Raw genomic sequence first — 20,257 nt, forward strand, 5'->3', positions numbered from 1 at the left:
GCCCCTGAAATGTCTAGTTCCATTGCTGGATATTACAAGTGAGCAGGGAAGCCATCTTAAAGAATGTACTAGGCTCTGGTCAAAACGAGTTTCCCAGCTACATAATGGCTACACGGAATCCAATGGTGTTTGGCATCAAACACCTCATATTAATGAACCCACACTGACTCCAGTGTTGGATTTATTAATACCTGCACCCAGAGGGTACCTTACGGGTACCCCCTGAAACCTACTAGCGCACTGGACGACTGGTCCTGTCTAGCCTGCCACCACAGATGAGTTTGACACCCCTAGGAGGTGAAAGCCCCGGTCTTACAAGTCACAAACAATGCCTGCTCTTCCAGGAGGTGTTTTCACACCTCCTCCAGCAGGATGGCTAGTAAATTAGTATGTCAAGGCAGTGCGTTTCAACGAGCACACTGCTTTTGATATGCAAGCTTGGTTTCCCCAGAGCTGGGAGCCCCCTGCCCTGAGGCCCCTTTGGCACCAGGACAGGCGGAATATTAACCATGCAAGGAGGCATGTTGCACCTCCAGGCTGGTGAGATTGTTGGGACTGACTTTAACCAAACGGCAAGGCACCTTCCCCAAAACCCATTGAGTACTGCTTAGCACCTCAACAACCAGGAAAGATCTCCCTTGGAGTACAGGGGCTGCTCCCCTGCATCTGCAGGCACCGCAAAGGATTTGCCGGTCCACAGTGTTGCTAGCCTTCAGGCTCACTAAAGGATCAGCCCGACAGGAGAAAGGCCTTCGTGCCCCAGGAGGTCAGATCCATCTCTTTGCCAAGTTTGGAGACACCAGGACCCCCAGAGGTAGTCCGGCACGATAACCTGGGTACCTGAACAGTTGCAGCAACTAAGGCTTGATGATGGTCTACTCTGGACTCCAAAAGCACAAAGCCCGACCTACTGTGAAGGGACGTCAGGATCCACCAGGCCAGCACCGAGAGTGGCCCAGCTACACCTCCTCACCAGGTTACCAAGACACAAGAGTGAGCCTCTGACTGACCGCAACCCGACGCCTCAAAGCACCCATGCACCAGCATTCCACAGCCTGATTCCGATGGAGGAGACGGTGCAAATGTGGTCCTGAGACTCTCAAGAGCTGAGCCCACCCTTGAGTTTGACCACACTAGTCCCCCAGCCAGCACCTGTAGCCTTCTTCTACAAAGACCGAGAATCGCAAGAGTCTTCGGCAGCGCGACCCTGCATGACAAAGCACCACTGTACATGAGCCCCACCCAACCAAAGTTCAAGTTAACCGATGTTGTCCCTGTGTGCCCAAGACCCTCAAGGACTGAGCCCCCTGTGGGTTCAGCAGGACTGGCACCCCTAGTCCCTGCTTGCAGCCTCTTTGTAACCAGACCATTCCCCATCGACTTCAACAGGGCACCCAATGCTGAATTGCACCTCTGCACGCTGACGTGCCAAAGCAGACAAAGGTGACCGGTTAGTGCTGCCTTGACCTTGCCCAATACTTACCTTAAGTCCTGAAGAACAGTCCTATAAGTCACTGCTAAGTGCCCGAATGCAGTATATGTTCCTTTCCCATATGATAACAATACCGCTTTAGAAGATACAAGCTCCAGTGTACTGTTGTATACTGAAAAACTGTTATATCTCACCCAATGCAAGTGTATTTCTGTAGACTTTCATAACAGTGATATCTCAAAACAAAGAACTTACCCAATTACGTAGTTCTTGGTGTTTAAAATATATATAAAATAAGGGTTATTTTTCTAAATTGGTGTGGATCTCCTTTTTGAGTGTGTGCATCATTAATTGACTCTGTGTGTAACAAATGTCTGACACTCTTCTCTGACAAGCCTAAAGCTGCTCGACCACACTTCTCCCAAATAGAGCACCTTTTGATTGCTAGAGCAAGTCACTGTCCACTTATAAGAGATACCTGGACTCTAAGCAAACAGCACATTTCTTTTTGGTATACTATATAAAGAGCCACATTTCTACACTCGAATAGATTAATCAAGAACCTAAAAGGTTTGAGGATCACCTCAGTTTGTAAAGAGGACGAACTACATATCAAACATATGTTTTTAGAAAATTGATATTTAAAGAGGGAAGGAGAGGAATTAGGCTAAACATTCAAGAGGCTTTTTGCCGCTCTACAATCCCGTAATGGTATTGAACCTTATTTGACTCCGGTGGCAGGCCACCCGGGAGAGGGCCTGGCTATTTATATTTTTACTTCTTTTTGTAAGTACTATGAAGTATATACCAAATACGTTTTATTGCTTTTTTAAGAATTTCTTTTTTTTAAATGCAGAGTAGCTTTATTATTCTTGTAATTGTTAAAGGATGAAGTCTTTTTTAGGGTGGGATCCTTTTAATAGTGAGCTGTATACTATGATTTAATCTTTTTAACTGTATTAACTGTCAGCATTTTACTATGTACTTTTATGATGGTCTCTGACATTCGAATAAGTTTATTCTGATGATAAGAATTATAAAGAAAAGCAGCCACTTGCATCTTGTAAAAGTTTTCCATTTACTTTCAATATAAAGAAGGGGTGGGAGAACAAATAATTTCCAATAATTAAACTAAAATTGTATACCACATTTCAAAAATGGTGTCCGCTTTCAGTAGATATCCAACTTTCTAGAAAACAATTGAATCCATCAATCGTTCATAAACTGGCAAATATCATCCATTCCTTTCATCCACTCAATCCGTCCATAGAATGTCCACCTTGAAGACAGACTCTTCTTCAGCAGCTTTGTCGGCAACAAGAAAGAGGTGCAACCAGCCTCGCAAGGTAAGGTTTCCCCTTGCTGACTGAGTCTTTGCTGAAATTTCCTCGATGGAGGAGCAGAGTTCTGTACGTAGAAGTGTCCATGAAGTCTTTTTTCCCCGCTTGCTCAGAGGATTTCTCCCATGTACAATCTTTTGTCACTAGATGCGGAGACCACTGCAGGAATAGAAGGGAAACATTAGGTAGAAATAATTTAGTTTTTACTGAAACATAAACTATGATGTAAACCTGCAGAAACATTGAGGAGGTTTAAAATGTCTAAAGGCATATGTCAGTAAGGGGACAGCACCATACTGCATCTTTCCTTAGATCACGATTAGGGGCAAATCGTGCTTCTCTACCACACCAGTTGTTACACCCCACCCAGAAAGGTCTGGCAGGAGGAGAAACGCGAAGGCTTTGGGGGGCATGGTTCCACACATCCCCCTTTGGAGCAAGGCATAGAAGTACATTAGCCAGACAATTGGAATGGTGAGCAAATATGGCAATAATATATTGTTTAAGTTTTGCTATTTTCCTTAGTAAATGTACCCTACCCTGTGTTCTCTGCAGAAGTACTTCCTCCCCCACAGAATACATATATTTGCTATGAGATTAAAAAATCTGCTGACAGAAAAAATGAAGGACTGACATTTACCTCTGGTGATAATTAAATCCAATTCACCTGTTTGGTCAGGACCAGAAGTTAATATAATGTTTCATTTTAAATACTGGGAGGGTAGAAATTGCTCACCAAATATCTCATCTTAAAAGGAAAAGGTCGAATTGGGAAAACACATTTCAGTAAGGGAAGCTTGCAAACTCAAAATGACTTGCCAAGACAAAGCTACTGCTGAGAATGGAAAGCTGATTCAGAGTTCTCCAACACTATTCACATTTTAGATTAAACATTTTTTTTGAAAAACGAAACCTGCTCCAGAGATCACAGATGTATCAAAAGTCACTGCTGAAAATGCAGAGAGGGTGAGCAGTTCTAGTACACATCACTTTCTTCTCTGCAGTAGTGACAACCTGATTCCAATTTAACATGCATTTGCTGTTTAGACATTTCTTTTGATACACATTAAAAATAGTGTATTCTTATGCAACAGTCAAAACCATTGCTCCAGCATATTTAAAATATACATTAAAAAAAAAAAAGTTTCACGCTTAATTTTTCATTCTACACGTTTTTCCTTATGAATATGAATACACCCGGGACTATGCCTAAATTAATCTCATGTGTTTCATGGAAGCAAAGTGGTTTGCCCAATAATATACAATGTGTTGTAGCAGGAAGCCTGGGGTTAGAACCTAGGACCCCAGGAGACAATAGTTATTAACTTTGTCTTTGTCACTAGACCACTTCTTTTCCCAAGCATACATTGTTGGTCAACCGGGAAAGGAGGACATTTCCCAATGTGGCATTAGTCATTAAAACCTGGCACGAAGTGGCAGAGCAATTCCTGAGTCACTGCTTAAATTGTGACTGGATGCATTCCAGTCTTAACTAGTTTTTGTTAAATCAATGCCTTGCTCTGCATAAAATTGTGCTTTCCAGTGAAACACTTCCCAGTAAATACACTATTCATATGTTCCCTGCATTCGTATACTTCCTGCCTACAGCACCTCTTTAATTCAAACTCATCATGAACAACATGTACTTACTCGCATGCCAAATGTAAACTTTGATGGACCATGTGATGCAAACATTTCACTCTAAACACCAATAATTGCCTGAGGCAGATAGTATACTGCACGCCTGAGTTGATTCATCAAACTTTGACAGTGAGGTGCAACCTCAAAGGATTAGCTACCACAAACCTGTCTGTTAGCCCTAAATACAGCAAATATGGTAGATTCGACCAACTGAAATATTTGGAGTCTCACTCAGAAAACAAAACAATCAGCGAAAAAAATGCAACATTTTAACATCCATCTATCACTATCTAATTAAGAACAAAATATATTTCAGCAGTCTGGTTTCCGCTCATTCTTGCAATTTAAATTAGGACAATTTGAAAAAGCATTATTCTAGCCAATGAGTTTCAAACTAAAGGTCTTGATGAAGATGGAAACAGTGTGTCAGAATGATGTGATATTCTGAATAGGCTTTCAAGTACTTTTGTTTTACCAATAGTGCTCTTGACTAAATCCTTTAATTTGGGCACACAAACCTACTTATATAATATGTGAATTTGGGACAGGATTGTGCATACTAGGATTGAGATGTACAGATTTAGTTGCCCTGAAGAATTTACCATTGTCAATTAATGTAACATGTTGGCTGGAATAATGGTTTTTCGAATTTGCTAATGAACAGTGAAAGTCGTTCTGCGTTGGATGTCGAAAGGCAGACATTTAAATGATACTACATTTTCCTTTAATGCATATGTTTTCCGAGTACATCTCAACATAGTCCTTCTCATTTCATGCATACAATTGTGTAATATCAAAAGCTCAAGGTTGCTTTCTTAGTGGTGAACATTTGAGTACAAAGAGCAAATAAAACAGGCCTTTACAGTATGCCTGCAATACATATAGGGGGTACATGTGTTACTACCTCTTAACTCAGTTACTCATTTTGAAGACAATGTTTAACTCAGTTAAGTTAGGGAGTGTTGGTCTTCCCTTAGCAAATACCACATTCAAGTATCCCAGTTAGCTTCAGGAGGTGCTGAGTCGTATTGCATACGTCTAGCCACAAAGGCTGATGGTAACAGAACAGATTGGCAAGGGAAGGGACTTAAGATAATTTTAATATATTCGAAAGTAAATAGTTTTACAATTTTACATTGAAATTAAAACAGAAAACAATAGAACATAATCATGCTCTCCTAAACAGAACCACCAAAGGAACTGCTCATGATTGTCTGATCTCGGATTGTGGGGGAACAAAAAGATGAATGCTCTTCAGGCATTTTGAAACACTTCTAAACAGCTGTTCAAAATGTTATTTTTGCTGTAAATTGTAATTTACAAAGCGTGAGACCACAGAATAAATTGGCAAGAACAGGCAACCTCAAGGTCACAAGCATTGAGCATACTAAGTTTGTCACATGAAACCAGAAGGGCACAGTGCACACACATTGCCTACTGATGGTCCCCAGTAGGGAGTTATAGTTAGGATCTAATTTCCATAGGAAAAGCATATTTTGACTTGCTTATAACTTTGGCTCAGTTTGAAGAATCTTCACAAAAGTTTCAGAGTGGCACGGTATGTCTAGTTCTGCATGCAAAGTTTTGGAGTGAGTGAGTCAAGCGGGGGCCAAGAAATAGGAATTTTGAACACGACAGCAGCCCAAAGTACTTGATGGAATAATACCACATTTTGCAGAGAGGTAGCTTTTGGTCCAGAAAGTGCTCTTTTTGTGATTTGATGTAAATCCGTTCAGTAGTTTCAGAATTGGTAAAGAAAAAACAAAATTGTATATCTAGGGACGTGGACCCTTCGTAGATCCCATGCGGTGGATCTGTGAAGTCACGTGCCACCATTAACACCGTGAATGGCTGACCTCAACTTGACTGGGAGGTTGCCGCCATTTTAAGTTTCGGGGATTGGTCCTGGGGACTTAACATTTTTTCTGCAAAATGACTGAAGGGGTCAGGGTACGGTTACCCTGACCCCAAGGGTGTGTTAGGGAAGTGTCAGAGGAACCTATGTTGGGTACAAAATTGAGTTAAATTGTATTTTTCCACTTTGGGAATCCGTGGTTCACCCGCGAGGCTCAACAGGGTCCCCGGTGTCCATCCGCGACAGGTCCGCGAATCTTGAAGCACTCTGGGGGGGGGGGAGGGGAGGGGGAACGCTTTCAGATCCATTCAGACACCCACACAGGCACTCTCTCACCCATTTACAGACCCGCACAGACAGTCACGCACTCACAGACCTACGCTGGCATCCACACACCCACTCAGACCAATGAAGGCACTTACAGACCTACTTACATACCAACATAGGCACCCACTCACAGACCCTCACAGACACCCAGGCATCCACTCACAGGCCTACACTGTCACACACCACACCTACTCTCAGACTCTCCTGAACAGTCACAAATTCACAGACATACACAGACATACACACACACGTACACTCACAGATCCACACAGGTACTTACACAGCCCCCTGACAGACTCACACACTTACACAGGAGCTCATACACCCGCGCAGACTCACAGACCCAAACACCCCCACTTACAGACCCACTCAGGCACTCACGCATCCTCATAGACTCATATTGGCACTCTCGCACCCACTCACAGACCCAAGCTGGCACACACAGACCAAATCACATACCCATGTAGGCACTCACACACCCACTCAGGCATTCACACATACTAACAGACCCACATAGCCACTCACACATCAACTTACAGACCCACACAGGCACTTGTATACCCAGCCACTCACAAACCTACACAGGCAGTCTCACAACTACCCACAGACCCAGGAATGCACTGACAGATGCATTCACAGACCCATACAGGCACTCAAAGAACCATGCAGGCACTCACATAACCATGCAGGCACTCACAGACCCATTTACATACAGGAACTCACAAACCCATTCACACACCCACAGAGGCACTCACACACCCACTTATAGACCCACACAACCACTCATATACCCACTTATAGACTCACACATGCACTCTCATACCCACCGACTGAACCACAGGTGTTCACAGCCCCACTAACAGGGAAATGCAGGCACTCACAGATCCACTCAGAAATCCACGCAGGCACTGACAGACGTACTCACACACACACTCACAGACCCAGGCATCCAATTACACATCTACTTACAGACCCCTTAGAGGCACTCTCACACCCACTCACAGCCCCACACACACTCACAGACCCTCAGACACCTAAACACCCACTCAGCCACTCACACACCCACTCACAGGCTTACGCAGATACACCTACTCACAGACCATCACACACTCTCAGACCCACAGACACCCACTCACAGGCCTACACAGGTTTGCTAATAACTTTGGTGCCGTTTGACTAATCTTCATGAAAACTTCCCAAAAAAGTGGCCTAGTTCTGCATGGAAAGTTTCAGGGTGATCTGTCAAGCGGGGGCCAAGAAAAGGGGGGAAGGTCAAAACATGTGCATTTTACATGCAATTCCCCATCAAGATTTTACACACGACTAACGCCCAAACCGTTGAATTACACCAAATTTAGCAGAAAGTTAGTTCGTCGTCCAGGAAGAGCAATTTTTTGATTGGTGTAAATCCATTCAGCAGCTTTGGAGTTATCAAAAAAAATAAAAACATTTTATAGGTATGTAGGGACACGAATCCTCTGAGGATTTGACAGATCTCAAGTCGAGATCGGATTGGCTGCCAACACTTCAACCAGAAGAGTTGGCAGCCTTTTGAGACTCGGACTTGTCCAAGTCCCAAGAAAAAAGGTGAAAAAAACATAAGGGGGCAGGTTAGGAATACCCTGACCCCCCTTGTTAGACACGGCAGCCTTGCCGTGGTTTCCCCAGACTTTTTACCTCTGCCTCCTGTATTTTTGATGCTGCGCTGGATTTCATTTTTGCTGGCTTAGAGGTTTTGGGCACTTTGTTACTGCGGATCAGTGTCAAAGTGCAAGTGCTACCTGTATAAAATTGGTATGGCGATTGGTTCTCCCCGATTGGCATGCTTGTTTTACCAATAAGTCCCTAGTAAAGTGCACTGAGTATGCCAGGGCTTGTGAATCAAATGCTACTAGTGTGCCTGCAGCACGGATTGTGCCACCCACCTGAGTAGCCTTAAAAAGATGTCTCAGGCCTGCCACCACAGTGCCTGTGCGCAGTTTAATTGCCATGTCAACTTGGCAAGTGCACCCACTTGCCAGGCCCTACACATCCCTTTTAGTACACATAGGAGACCCCTATGGTAGGCCCAAGGTACCCCCCTAGGCAGAGTGCAGTGTATGTGAAAGGTAGGACATATACTGGTGTGTGTAACATGTCCTGATAGTTAAATACTGCCAGTTTCGTTTTTCACTATGGAAAGGCTATCTTGCCCATAGGACAGAATGGTTAATGCTTTGTAACATTTTACAAGCATATCTTCCCAGAGGGGCAAAACAGAAAAGTGGAGTTTGGTATCCCTGAACTCACAATTTAAAAACCATCTTTACTAAAAGATGTGTTATTAAATTCTGTGTTTGAAAATAGCACTTTTAGAAAGTGGCTATTTTCTTGTCGAACTATCCTCGGTGCCTATGCCTGTTAGTGGATTGACTGTCTGGTTTCAGTGTGAGAGAGAGAGTGTATGTGCATTAATGAAGTTCAATGCAGTCTTTGGAATAACCCATACCAAACCTGCAACTCTTTGATCTTACTGCATTTGTTTACAAAAATACAAAAGTATATCTTTTTGTTTTACATACCTCCATGTTGAGTTTCCTTGTGGTGTGCCTGGTGGGATATTGGTGCATGCTGGAGTGTGTGGTGCGCAAGCGCTTTGCACATTGCTTCTGGGATAAGCCCAACGCTTTGCCAAGCTACCAAGGGGGTGAGCAGGGGTTATAGTCAGAGTGTGACTCTCTTGCCCGGACTAGCAGTGGCAGTTTCTGCCTGGCTTAAGCCCTTGCCCTAGCCAACCAGAAATCCCATTTCTAACACCCCCTCACCTCCAAAGTCTGGTGGTGGTGTTCCACAGGACAGATGTTTTATTTTTCAATTTTGCTGCCAAATCACAGTGGATCTGCAAATTCGCTGCAAAATTGTGAAGAAAAAAAAATAATCATGTGCGATCTCCCACTCTTGTTTTCTATATAGGGGGAGAGTGCAGCGTCCCCCACCTAGGCCGATTTTGGCCTCGGAGAACCCATTCACCAGGGCCTGCCAAAATAAATTAAGTGGGAAGGGGACCACGTGGCCCCCGTCTGGGGCTCTTTTCGGCCCCAGGACCACCACCTCCTGGGGCCTGCCCATACATATACAGGGGGAGGGGGACCACATAGATCCCCCCCCTCCAGGACCGTATTCTGTCCTGGGGACCACCATACCTTCGGGGCCAGGCCAATGGCAAAGGGGGGCCAGGCTGATGGCAAAGGGGGGTCACGCGGGCCCTCCTCCTCAGGCGTCTGACGCATTTTAAACTAAATGTCCTATCTCAAAGGCAGCAAGAGAGAAAAAGTATGTAATTTAAAAGAGAGCATGTTCATTAATTTCTGACCCACTAGGGTGTAATTTGGACTGCAATTCCAGTGATGCAACATACTGAGAGGCCCACATGGACGGGGTGTATTTAATTGGGAAATTGTCATTGGAGAATCGATGGCAAGAACATTGCTGCTATGCATGCTGCCTTTGAGAAAGGACAGTCAGGCAAGGCATGCTATTATTTTTGCTTGTCATTTACCGAAGTTGTTCTTTTGCCGCAGATTAAAGGCTTTTTGGGCGTGCACTCCGTCTGAAGGCAGCTTTTTTGGATGATATATATGGAAAATGCTACTTACCCAGTATGCATCTGTTCTTGGCATATAGAGCTGTAGAGTCGTATGCTTATGCATAGATCGCCACCTAGTGTTGGGTCCGGATTTTTGCACTTTGTTTTTGTTCGAACAAGTCTTTCCAGTCACGAGGTCAGTGGCAGCTCCGCCATTGGGGCGTGGGAGCGTCGCCCCACTGCTTCCTTGCGGTGCGAGAAGGCAGAAACAAACAGTATAAACTACCATTTATGTTTCTGCCTTCTCGCATTGCGAGAAAGCAGCAGTGCCTCTGTGTGTGGTTGGGGGCGGGCGGTCCTGCTCGAGGGTAGGGGGGGGGGTGGAGTGGCTTGCCCACTGTTGTGGGTATTGATTGAGCCGACCAAACAGTCAATACCCACAACAGTGAGCAAGCCACTCCCCCCCTGCCCACGAGCAGGACCTCCCCACTCTCCCGTTTTCTCTATGCAGAGAAAATGTCCCGGCTGGGGCGCTCTCCTGTTGCGCCTACCAGCCTTGTGATTGGATTGCGCTGCGTAGGGGAGGGAAGCGGGCTGCTTCCTGCAGGCAGGAACACTTTGACCCACCAGTGCAGTGTGACCAGCCCGGCGGCCTGCCTGGATCGGAGGCGGTGCAGTACCACTACCCCCGCACTCTGGTACGTTTTATTTTAATTGTATTATTAACCCCCCCCACGACACCTCCCCCTTCTCCCTCGAGCATGCCGGGCGCCGCTGACTATGTAATTGGGGTTGTCGTTGTGACCATTTAGCCCGAATACTAACTTCGCCGATGGATCATGGAGTTGAATAGATTGCCTGGCTGCTTAAACCAAACCCTGCTTTTATTATCAGCACAACGCCAAGACCCCATAACACATTTGGCAGCAGGCGCTCACAAGCGTCTGGCAGCTACCGTTCTGAATAGGTCTGCCCTGTCCTCCTTCCCAGAGCAGGGTTACACAGACTGCGCACAGCACTGGGGTATTCAATCTTTCACCAACAAGTTTCAGATTTGTGTTTAATTCCCATGTTTTTAAGCGGGGTCTACCTTCCCTCGTGACAGCGCTTTTGATGGCGACTTCTGTACACTTGTGACAACGCGCTTTTCCAGAAGGCAGCACATTATCATATTACTGTTGTGTCGATTGTCGATCCAGTTTGTGGCAGAAGCTTTTGTTCGTGTAGAGAAAGTGTAATTCCTTTTTAATCCTGTGAGAACAGAGAATCATTTTGAGGAATTCTGCCACATTCTATTATTATCCATATTAAGTTTTTTCACAGTCGATGCCCACTGCAAGTTTGGAGCCAGAGTGTAAAGTGTTTGTGGATACACGTGCCTAAAAGAATGTTTTATATGTGCTTTACCAATCCATATGCAAAATGGATAGAAGAGCCGGCAGTGATTTAATGAAAAATCATAAATATGCTTCCTGCAGGCCTGCATTTGTGTCTGCTATTTATTGTTCCTGTCCGTGCTCTGACTCATGCAGCACTTAGAGGCCTTCTTGGCCAGACAGCAGCAACGAGAAGAAGATTGACGTGACGCAGCAAGTTTACTGCCTACATAAGACTCTGTGAAAAGGACTGGGCGGGAAACAATGTTCTGAATTTTAAATCGAGAATAAGCGGCAGAGCATTGGTCCATACTGTGGAAATCTGATGGGATTATATCGCGAGGGTGAGGATCGATGCATCAGCAATCGGTTGACCAGATGAGTGACGCCAAAAAAGGTCATTCTCATGAACGAGTAATCATATTTGCACGTGGATGTTTAACACTGGAATTATGTGTTAGTGTTTTAAAGTAGAGTCACTAGATTGCTTGTAGTGTATTTATTTAAACAATCGTGCTTCCTTAATTATTAAGTATTTTTCTTGTTACTCTGTGTGCGTGTATGTGTTTTTTGCAGGTTTTTAAATAGCGCAAACTCTTGGAGCGCTTTACACGAGCACATTGCCTGCACAAACTCCAGTTACATTACACAAGTCGGAAGATGCTGCTGATTTAATGGGTTTTTCTTCCTGGTATGAAGATTTTGGCTTCCCCAAATTGCATTGTGCATGATGATGACGTACTACCTGGCTATCACTCAGCTGTCACGAGTGGCCTGCTGGCAAGGGGAGGGGCGGGGGCAGTGATGAATAGCTTATGTTGGATGCGAAATGGCCTGCATTTTACTACTTGCTTTCGGAAGTGATAAACACACTGGTTTGTGCTGAAAGCAGCTGCTTCCAAACACTAGCATTAAAATTCAAGCTAGTAATCAGGGTATAAACTAAAACTAGCAAAACATACCTTGCAACAAATTCCAATCCACGGATGGCACAGCGTGTAATTGTGTTATGCGTCATCATCTTTATACAAGGCATAAACTGAATTACAGTGAGCTAAGACAAGCTTCATCTTTACATGCTTTCATTGTAAGGCGAATCCACCTGGGACTCTCTTGTCTCTATGCATCTACTATGCTCCTACATAGCCTCCTCACTCATCTCCCCATAGCCCTTTCTCACATGCATTTCTTTTGTTTTATAGTGTAGTGTAGGTTTTCAGAGCCATTTACATCTCATACACACACCCATTATACAGAGACAATGGCTTACGTGTGTAAATCATTGCATAGGGAATGTTACATAAAAAAAAGTGGACTACATGGTGCAGGTGTCACATGTAATCCATAATGGTAGGTAGTATAGTTTAAGACTGACTGTTTGGTCTGGAGCAGCACAAACGTTTAATTTAAAACCAGTTGTAACACCATGGTTGTGTTGACTATACAAATAAGAATTCATTTCTAGCCAAATGGACCCTTTTTCGCAACATTAGGATAATTACTGACTGGAGAAAAAAATCATAACGCTCTAACCTATGCCTTGTAATTTGTATGCAGCTCTCTGATGACAGTTACTAGCTCTATCCATTAACTTAGGCTTGTAACTTTTAAACTGCAAGTAACAAAAGCATGACTTTAACAAAAGCAGTAATCCACTGAAATATTTACATTATATGACCTTTTTGTGATCTGCATGCTATATGTTCTTTGCAGTAGGCATATTAACTCTGAGCATTACTACCATTGCCTTGGGGTCAGTTCCAGAATGGGGAAGTGCAATGTACTAACTACACTTTCACAATTGCTTTATTAACCTTCTTGCTTTTTCAAATTTGCTTGAAAATGTACCATTTTCCCAATCATTTAAAAACAATTTCTCGGGGGAGATCCTCCCCGAACCCCCCTTATGTCGCTCGGGCTTGCTCTCTGCGCTCGCTGGCTGTGGTGCACTCAGGCGTCACATTTACGCCACACCACTTTCAAATGTCACCAGCCGCCACTGCACGAGGTAGGTGACCCCTCCTTTCAGTGATAGTGCGCATGGGCATCAACTCCATCCTTAGATTGTTTTGCCGTAAAGGGTGATGGTGGAGTTAGTAAGAGTAATAAAGAGAGATGTCCATGTACAGTGTATCCAAGTAAGATGTTACTGCAACAGGTAAAGGTACCCGGGGAGGCGGTGAGTGTATATGACTCTACAACTCTATATGCCAAGAACAGATGCATACTGGGTAAGTAGCATTTTCCGTTCGAGGCATATGAGCTGTAGATCATATGCTTATGCATAGACTACATAGCAGTTAACTCCTAAAGCGGAGGTTAACCTGTAGCTGTTGCAGTGGTCTGAAATAGTGTATGTAAAACTGCCTGGCCCACACTAGCTTGTTGTCTAGCTAACACATCTACACAATAGTGTTTTGTGAATGTGTGTGGTGTAGACCATGTTGCATCTTTGCAGATGTCATCTATGGGTATATTTCCTAAGAATGCCATAGAAGCCCCCAGTTTGCTTGTAGAATGCGCTCTAGGGGGGATTGTTAATGTGCGTTTAGCTTTAATGTAGCATTTTTGAATGCACTTAACTATCCACCTTGCAATACCTGATTTTGATATTGGATTGCCTTTATGTGGTGGAGCAAAAGCAATAAAAAGTTGTTTGGTTTTCCTGAAAGATTTTGTTCTTTCTATCCTCTCTCCTACAGCTGGGAAGCCTTCAGGCAGCCATGCGCTCTACGAATCCATAAACATAAACATGTAGTATAGAAATGCTCTTTTTGACACCTAAGGTGTGAACAGCATGTTCTGCCACTGAATCTGGTTGAGGGAAGAACACAGGTAGCTCAACAGATTGGTTGATATGAAAGGCAGAAATGACTTTAGGTAAGAATTTGGGGTTAGTCCCTAGAACCACTTAGTTTTGGTGTATTTTTAAAAATGACTCTTCTATGGTAAGTGCCTGAAGCTCACCCACTCTTCTCAGAGATGTGATGGCAATGAGGAAGGCTACCTTCCAAGTGAGAAATTGCAGTTCACATTTGTGTAATGGCTCAAAAGGTGGGACCATGAGTCTTGTAAGAACTATGTTGAGATTCCACACTGGAGCAGGTGGAAGTCTGGGGGGGAATGACTCTTAAATCCTTCCATAAATGCTTTAATAGTAGGCACTCTAAAAAGAGACAAATGCTGTCTGTTTTGTAGATATACAGCTATTTCAGCAAGATACAAGCGTATGGATGTGTACGCTAAATTGGATGCTGTTGATGTAGTAGATAGCAAATGATGTTTTGAATTGATGCATCTAGCGGATTGATTTGATTGTTGTTACATTAAATGACAAACTGCTTCCACTTTGCTGCATAGCATGCTCTTGTGGTAGGGCGCCTAGCCTCTTTGATAATATTCATGCAGTATGGCGGAATATTAAGATAGCCAAACTCTAGGATTTCAGGTGCCAGATCGCAAGGTTGACATGACTGGGTTCTGGATGCCTTATCTCTCCAGGATTCTGAGTGAGAAGATTGGGAGTGAGGTGTAGTTTTTGGTGAGGAACTACTGATCACTCCAAAAGGGTTGTGAACCAAGGTTGATGGGCCAATGTGGGAGCAACTAAGATTAGCGCTAGGGACTGCTGTCTGAGCTTCCGAACCACTTATGGAATGAGTGGGAGAGGCAGAAAAGCATAAGCAAATATCCCTGACCAATTCATCCATAGTGCATTGCCTTTGGACAATGGGTGTGGATACCTGGACGTGAAGTTTGTGCATTTTGCGTTTATGTGGGTGGCGAACAGATCTATCTCTGGGAAGCCCCACATTTGGAAGAATGGGAGGAGGACTTGAGGGTGGAGTTCCCATTCATGGATCTGCTGTCTTTGACGACTGAGCAGATCTACAATTTGGTTGTTTACTCCTGGAAGGTGTTCTGCAATGAGATATATTTTTTGAGGTATGGCCCATCTCCAGATGCTCTGGGCTAACTGTGAGAGCTGGAGAGTGTGTGTCCCCCCCTGTTTTTGTATGTAGCACATTGCTGTTATGTTGTCTGTGCGAATTAGGACAGCTTTGCCTACTAGATGAAGTTGAAAGGCTTTCAACGCTAGAAAAATTGCTAGTAGTTCTAGATAGTTTAGGTGGAGTTGTTTTTGTAGCAGAGTCTACATGCCCTGAATGGTATATTTTTCCAGATGAGCTCCCCAACCAGTGAGCGATGTGTCTGCTGTTAACATTATCTGTTGGACGGGGTCGATGAATGGCCGCCCCTTGGAAAGGTTTTGTTTGTTCCACCACTGCAGAGAGTGATGGGTGCGGCCATCCACTAACACTAGATCTGATAACTGACCTTGAGCCTGATTCCACTAACGTGCTAAGCATTCCTGTAGGGGATGCATTTGGAGTCTTGCGTAAGGAACAATTAAAATGCAAGATGCCATCATTCCCAGCAATTGCATGAACACTCGAGCTGGTAATTCGTGTTGAGGCTGAAACTGCGATATTAGAGTCTGCATGTTGCGGATCCTTACTGGGTTTGGATACGCTAGAGCTTTCAGAGTGTCCTTTTTCACCTTTTCCAGTGAGATATCAACAGCAGGGCCAAAGATGTTCCTTGTCAAATGGCTGGCTAAGGATGGAGGTTTGCACCTCTGGCTTGAAGCCTGATATTCTCAACAAAGCATGCCTGTGTAAGAGTACACTGGTGTTGATTGCACGAGCTGCTGTGTCTGCTGCGTCTAGGGCACACCTAATGGATGTATTGGAGATAAGTTTACCTTCCTGAATAAGGTCATTAGCCTTAGATTTGTATTCATCAGGTAAATGTTGCATGAGTTTCTCTAACTCACCGTAATGAGCCCTTTCATAACAAGCCAATAGAGCTTGAGCGTTGGCAATACGCCAGTGATTATTGCCTGTGAAGCCACTCTTTTGCCCGAGGCATCAATAAGTTTAGATTCCTTATCAGGAGGAGGAGCCCCGCCTGTGGTTTGTAAAATAGCTCTCCTGTGAGCGTTGGAGACTACAAGAGAGTCTAATGGCAGCTGACCTCTAATGTAAACCGGGTCGGTGTGAGCAGGTTTATATTTTTTATCCACCCTAGGTGTGATTATCCTTACCTTACAGGGTCTTTAAATACCTCATCCGTGTGTTTTAACATGCCTTTGAGAATAGGTAAGGTATGATTAGCTCTTTGGGAAGAAGTAAGTGTTTCCAAGTGGAAACCCTCTTCTAAAGGTTCCTTGTGGAGCTCCACCCCATGATATTGAGCAGGCCTGCTCAATGTATCCAATGTTGTTGTCAGGTGGGGAGGGTCTGGAGGGATACGAATCAGGGTCACCCCTGTGTTTAGATCTGTATAGTAATCCTCCCAAGCGGCAGTGTCCTGTGGCCTATCCTGATCTTCATCACCATCCCCTTAATCCTGTGGGTCAGGTGAAAGCGGTGGTGGTGGTGTATTTGATGGTGTGATGAGCAAAATGGAATCATTGGGAGAGGGAGATGGAATATAAAGGGGAGAAGGGTTAGTACCCACACTCTTTATTTAAAGAGGAATGTGGTAGTCCTTTGATAAATCAATCTTCTGGTTTTTTTTTAAGAATGGCATGAATATGTCAAAGGTTTCGGCTCCGAGCCTTTGGGCGTCGAAGGTTTCGGCTTCGAGCCGTTCGGTGTCGAAGGTGGAATCTTGGTCAACGGTGGTATTGTGACCAACACATGCTTGGACTTGTGTTTCGGCGCCGAAGGTGTTCTCTTTGTGTTTCGGTGCCGGGCCTGAGGGTGGGACATCGGAATCTTTTTGTCGGTGCCCACCTTGGCCCAAGGGCAGAGGAGGGACAGGAGCCTTTGTTTTGGGTTGAGGGGGCAAAGGTGTACCTATACTCACAGTACCCTGACCCGGAGTAATTTGCTCCTCTTCTTCCATGTCAGAGTTGGCCTCGGACACGGAGATCAGTTCTTCTTTTTCGGCTCCTTGAGCGTGATGTTCAGTGTCTGAATCATCGCCGAAATGTCTGGTGCGGAGCTGCTGTGGTGTTGCATCTCGTGGCGTCGAGCCAGACAGCCATGAAGTGTCTTTTTCGATCGAAACGATCGACACGCATCGCAGTCATTCTCGTCGTGTTCCGGTATCAAGCATAGGTTGCACACTTCATGCAAGTCGGTGGGTGGAAACTTAGCACGACACTCGGGACAGAACTTGAAGGGAGCCCGTTCTATCGACTGCTAACGCGGTCGGCACAGGTAGGCCCAACGGCCGGCCACGATTTTCGCGATCTAAGGTTTTCTGAGGCGAGACAATGCGCGTTGAATGGGGAACCGCAATCGATAATACCGTCGAAGGTAGTGAATTGCGCATCGAAGGGGCTTGAAAACAGTACCGAACCGGAGGACAGCAATACACATCCGAACCTGATTGAGGAAAGAAACAATCTAAGGATGGAGTCGATGCCCATGCGCACTATCATCGAAAGGAGGAGTCACCTACTTCGTGACTGGAAAGACTTCTTCGAACAAAAACAAAGTGCAAACATCCGGACCCATATATATATATACAGACACATATACACACACACACGTATTCCCTCACTCTGTCCACCCCAGACGTCGAAAGATCACCACTACCCACCTCAGAATTGTTTTGGGTGAGAAAAGAGGTAGAAGCTGGACGATATTGACAAAAAGCCCCCCCCCCCCCAAAGAGAGCAGTTTTTCTGCCTCCCTGGGACGGAAATTAGGTGAAGTAGAACTACAATCTGCCCATCAGTGGTGGGGCAGTAGAAAGCACCATTAGACACCAGGGATTATTTTTGTTTTATTATGTATGGCGTGAGAGGTGGGTGGTGTGGAAGCAGTATTGGGCCACATTCCACCACCACTTGCCGGACCCAGTTTTTCTACCGCCCAAGTGGGTTGGGTCAGTTAGCCAGAGGGCGGGACAATTCTGGGCCCAATGCTTCAACTAAAAATTAGTGTAAACTCAAAGCAAAATTCTTGATGTTTCCATGGTTTACTTCTGGGCTTTTCCTATGCCGGTTGAAAGGCCCACACACACAAGTGGCATGGATGGTAGATATTTGTTATTCTATACAGAATTTATTTATGCTTTGTGCCTCCAAATGCAAGTTAGTGTGCATCAAAAACCCTAAATATTCTGCAGTTATGGGCAATCCAAGGTTCCACAAATTCAGATTCTTGGGTACATTTCAAAATGCACAATCTAACTTATGTGTGCTTTGTAAAATGAACCTCCTGACAAAAAAAATCTTCAATGCTGTTTCAGATACAAGTAAAGTGGACACAATGAAAAGAAGTGTCACAAAGACTATTGATAAGTTGTCACACTTACAGATCATGAAAAATCCATTTTTCCAGCTTTAACATGCAAAGTGGAGAGGGTAGGAAGCCTTAGACTGAACATGATAACCAGCCTGTTGGTTGCAGACTTAAAAATGTAGTTAACTACCCCATCCAGGCTTTGCCATCAAAAAATCCCAATTCCTTTGTTTTGTTGTTGCTGTTCTTCAGTTAGTGTCCCTTCGATCACTTTATCTTGATTTTTCAGAGTGACCATTTTACACACAGATCAAGCTTCCCACGTCCATGTGTGAGCAGTAAATCCAGTGCGGATTTGTTTTTACTTTGCATTCAGGTATATTCAAACCTGTTATTGTAATTATAAAATCAGAATTAGAAGTCCCATAATGGAAAGATAAAATGCTGGTAGGGTGAGCATTATGTATGCATGGACTTACGAAACCTGGAGGGGCTGGTTTCACGCGTAAACCTCCTTTACCTATACCCTCAAGTTGGCTACTCCTATCTCACTTTCTCATGCTTCTTTTCTCACCTTTTAAAGGAGAACCGTCAGACCTCTATGTGCTTGCCTCTACCATGGACACATATAATTTTTTATTACATATTTTCTATTTTCATGTAGACTTTTTAAACAGGAAAACTTCCTTTGGAATTAAAATTAAAAATGTCAATGCCTTTTTAATTTACTTTCCTGGAGCAGAGCTCCATCTTGTAGCATAAAAAGCTAATTTGGAAATTTTAAAACAAGAGTTTTTAGAAAGGCCTTTAAAGCTGTGTTAAGAGTCACATGCTGCAAAATGCTGGAGCTAAGCAGTTTCCTTTCATTAGTCATAAATGATTCAGATTCTGGGCACTCTTCTTACCTGTAGTGTTTTTCTGATTCAAACACAGACCATGGCATAAATATTTCTTGAAATATTATGTGCAGGCTCAGGTCACGGAACACTCCTGCTTGCTTGCCGTGAAAACTCATGGCCCTTTAAATGAATAACAAACACTGCAAATTGACATGTACAGCTGAAATAAAAGAGTCTCTTACCTATGGGCTCATCTGGATGAAAGGCCACCTCATTCACGGAGCCCGCATGCCCTGGTAGCTTGTATAGAATCCTTCTGGATGTTGTGTCCCAGACATAAACAAATCTAAAAAGTAATAAATAATGTGATTTGAGAAGGTTGCACAGTTCTAAACAGGGGAAAGATCATTCACATTGGGGAAGGTGCATGTGCCTTTGTGTAAAGAATTGGGACATATTCCACTTCTGTTCAATTTGAATACACTATAACACATTCAAATTGTAATTTTTAATTTATGCAGGCAAAATCAAGGTATTATTCACAGGCAAATATTTTACATGATATAGTTTGTTACAGTTTTGGCAGCTAAATGGACACATTAAAAAAATATGTATTTTTT

At 44.0% G+C, this 20,257-nt stretch overlaps 1 protein-coding gene across 1 annotated transcript in view; it reads right to left on the bottom strand.

Moving 5' to 3' along the window:
* Positions 1 to 2,491: 2,491 nt before the first annotated feature.
* The window catches only part of SNRNP40 (small nuclear ribonucleoprotein U5 subunit 40), a 90,586-nt gene continuing 72,820 nt past the window's right edge, over positions 2,492 to 20,257 (bottom strand). Inside the window, exons 9-10 of the mRNA XM_085645653.1 lie at positions 19,880 to 19,983; positions 2,492 to 2,931 (exon numbers count right to left, since the gene is read on the bottom strand). Of these exons, the coding sequence (XP_085501779.1) occupies positions 2,882 to 2,931; positions 19,880 to 19,983 (154 nt within the window). The 3' untranslated portion in view covers positions 2,492 to 2,881. The remainder of the gene's footprint in view (positions 2,932 to 19,879; positions 19,984 to 20,257) is intronic.

This window comes from Triturus cristatus, chromosome 3_1 (genome assembly GCF_964204655.1).
Source record: "Triturus cristatus chromosome 3_1, aTriCri1.1, whole genome shotgun sequence".
NCBI classification, from domain to species: domain Eukaryota; kingdom Metazoa; phylum Chordata; class Amphibia; order Caudata; family Salamandridae; genus Triturus; species Triturus cristatus.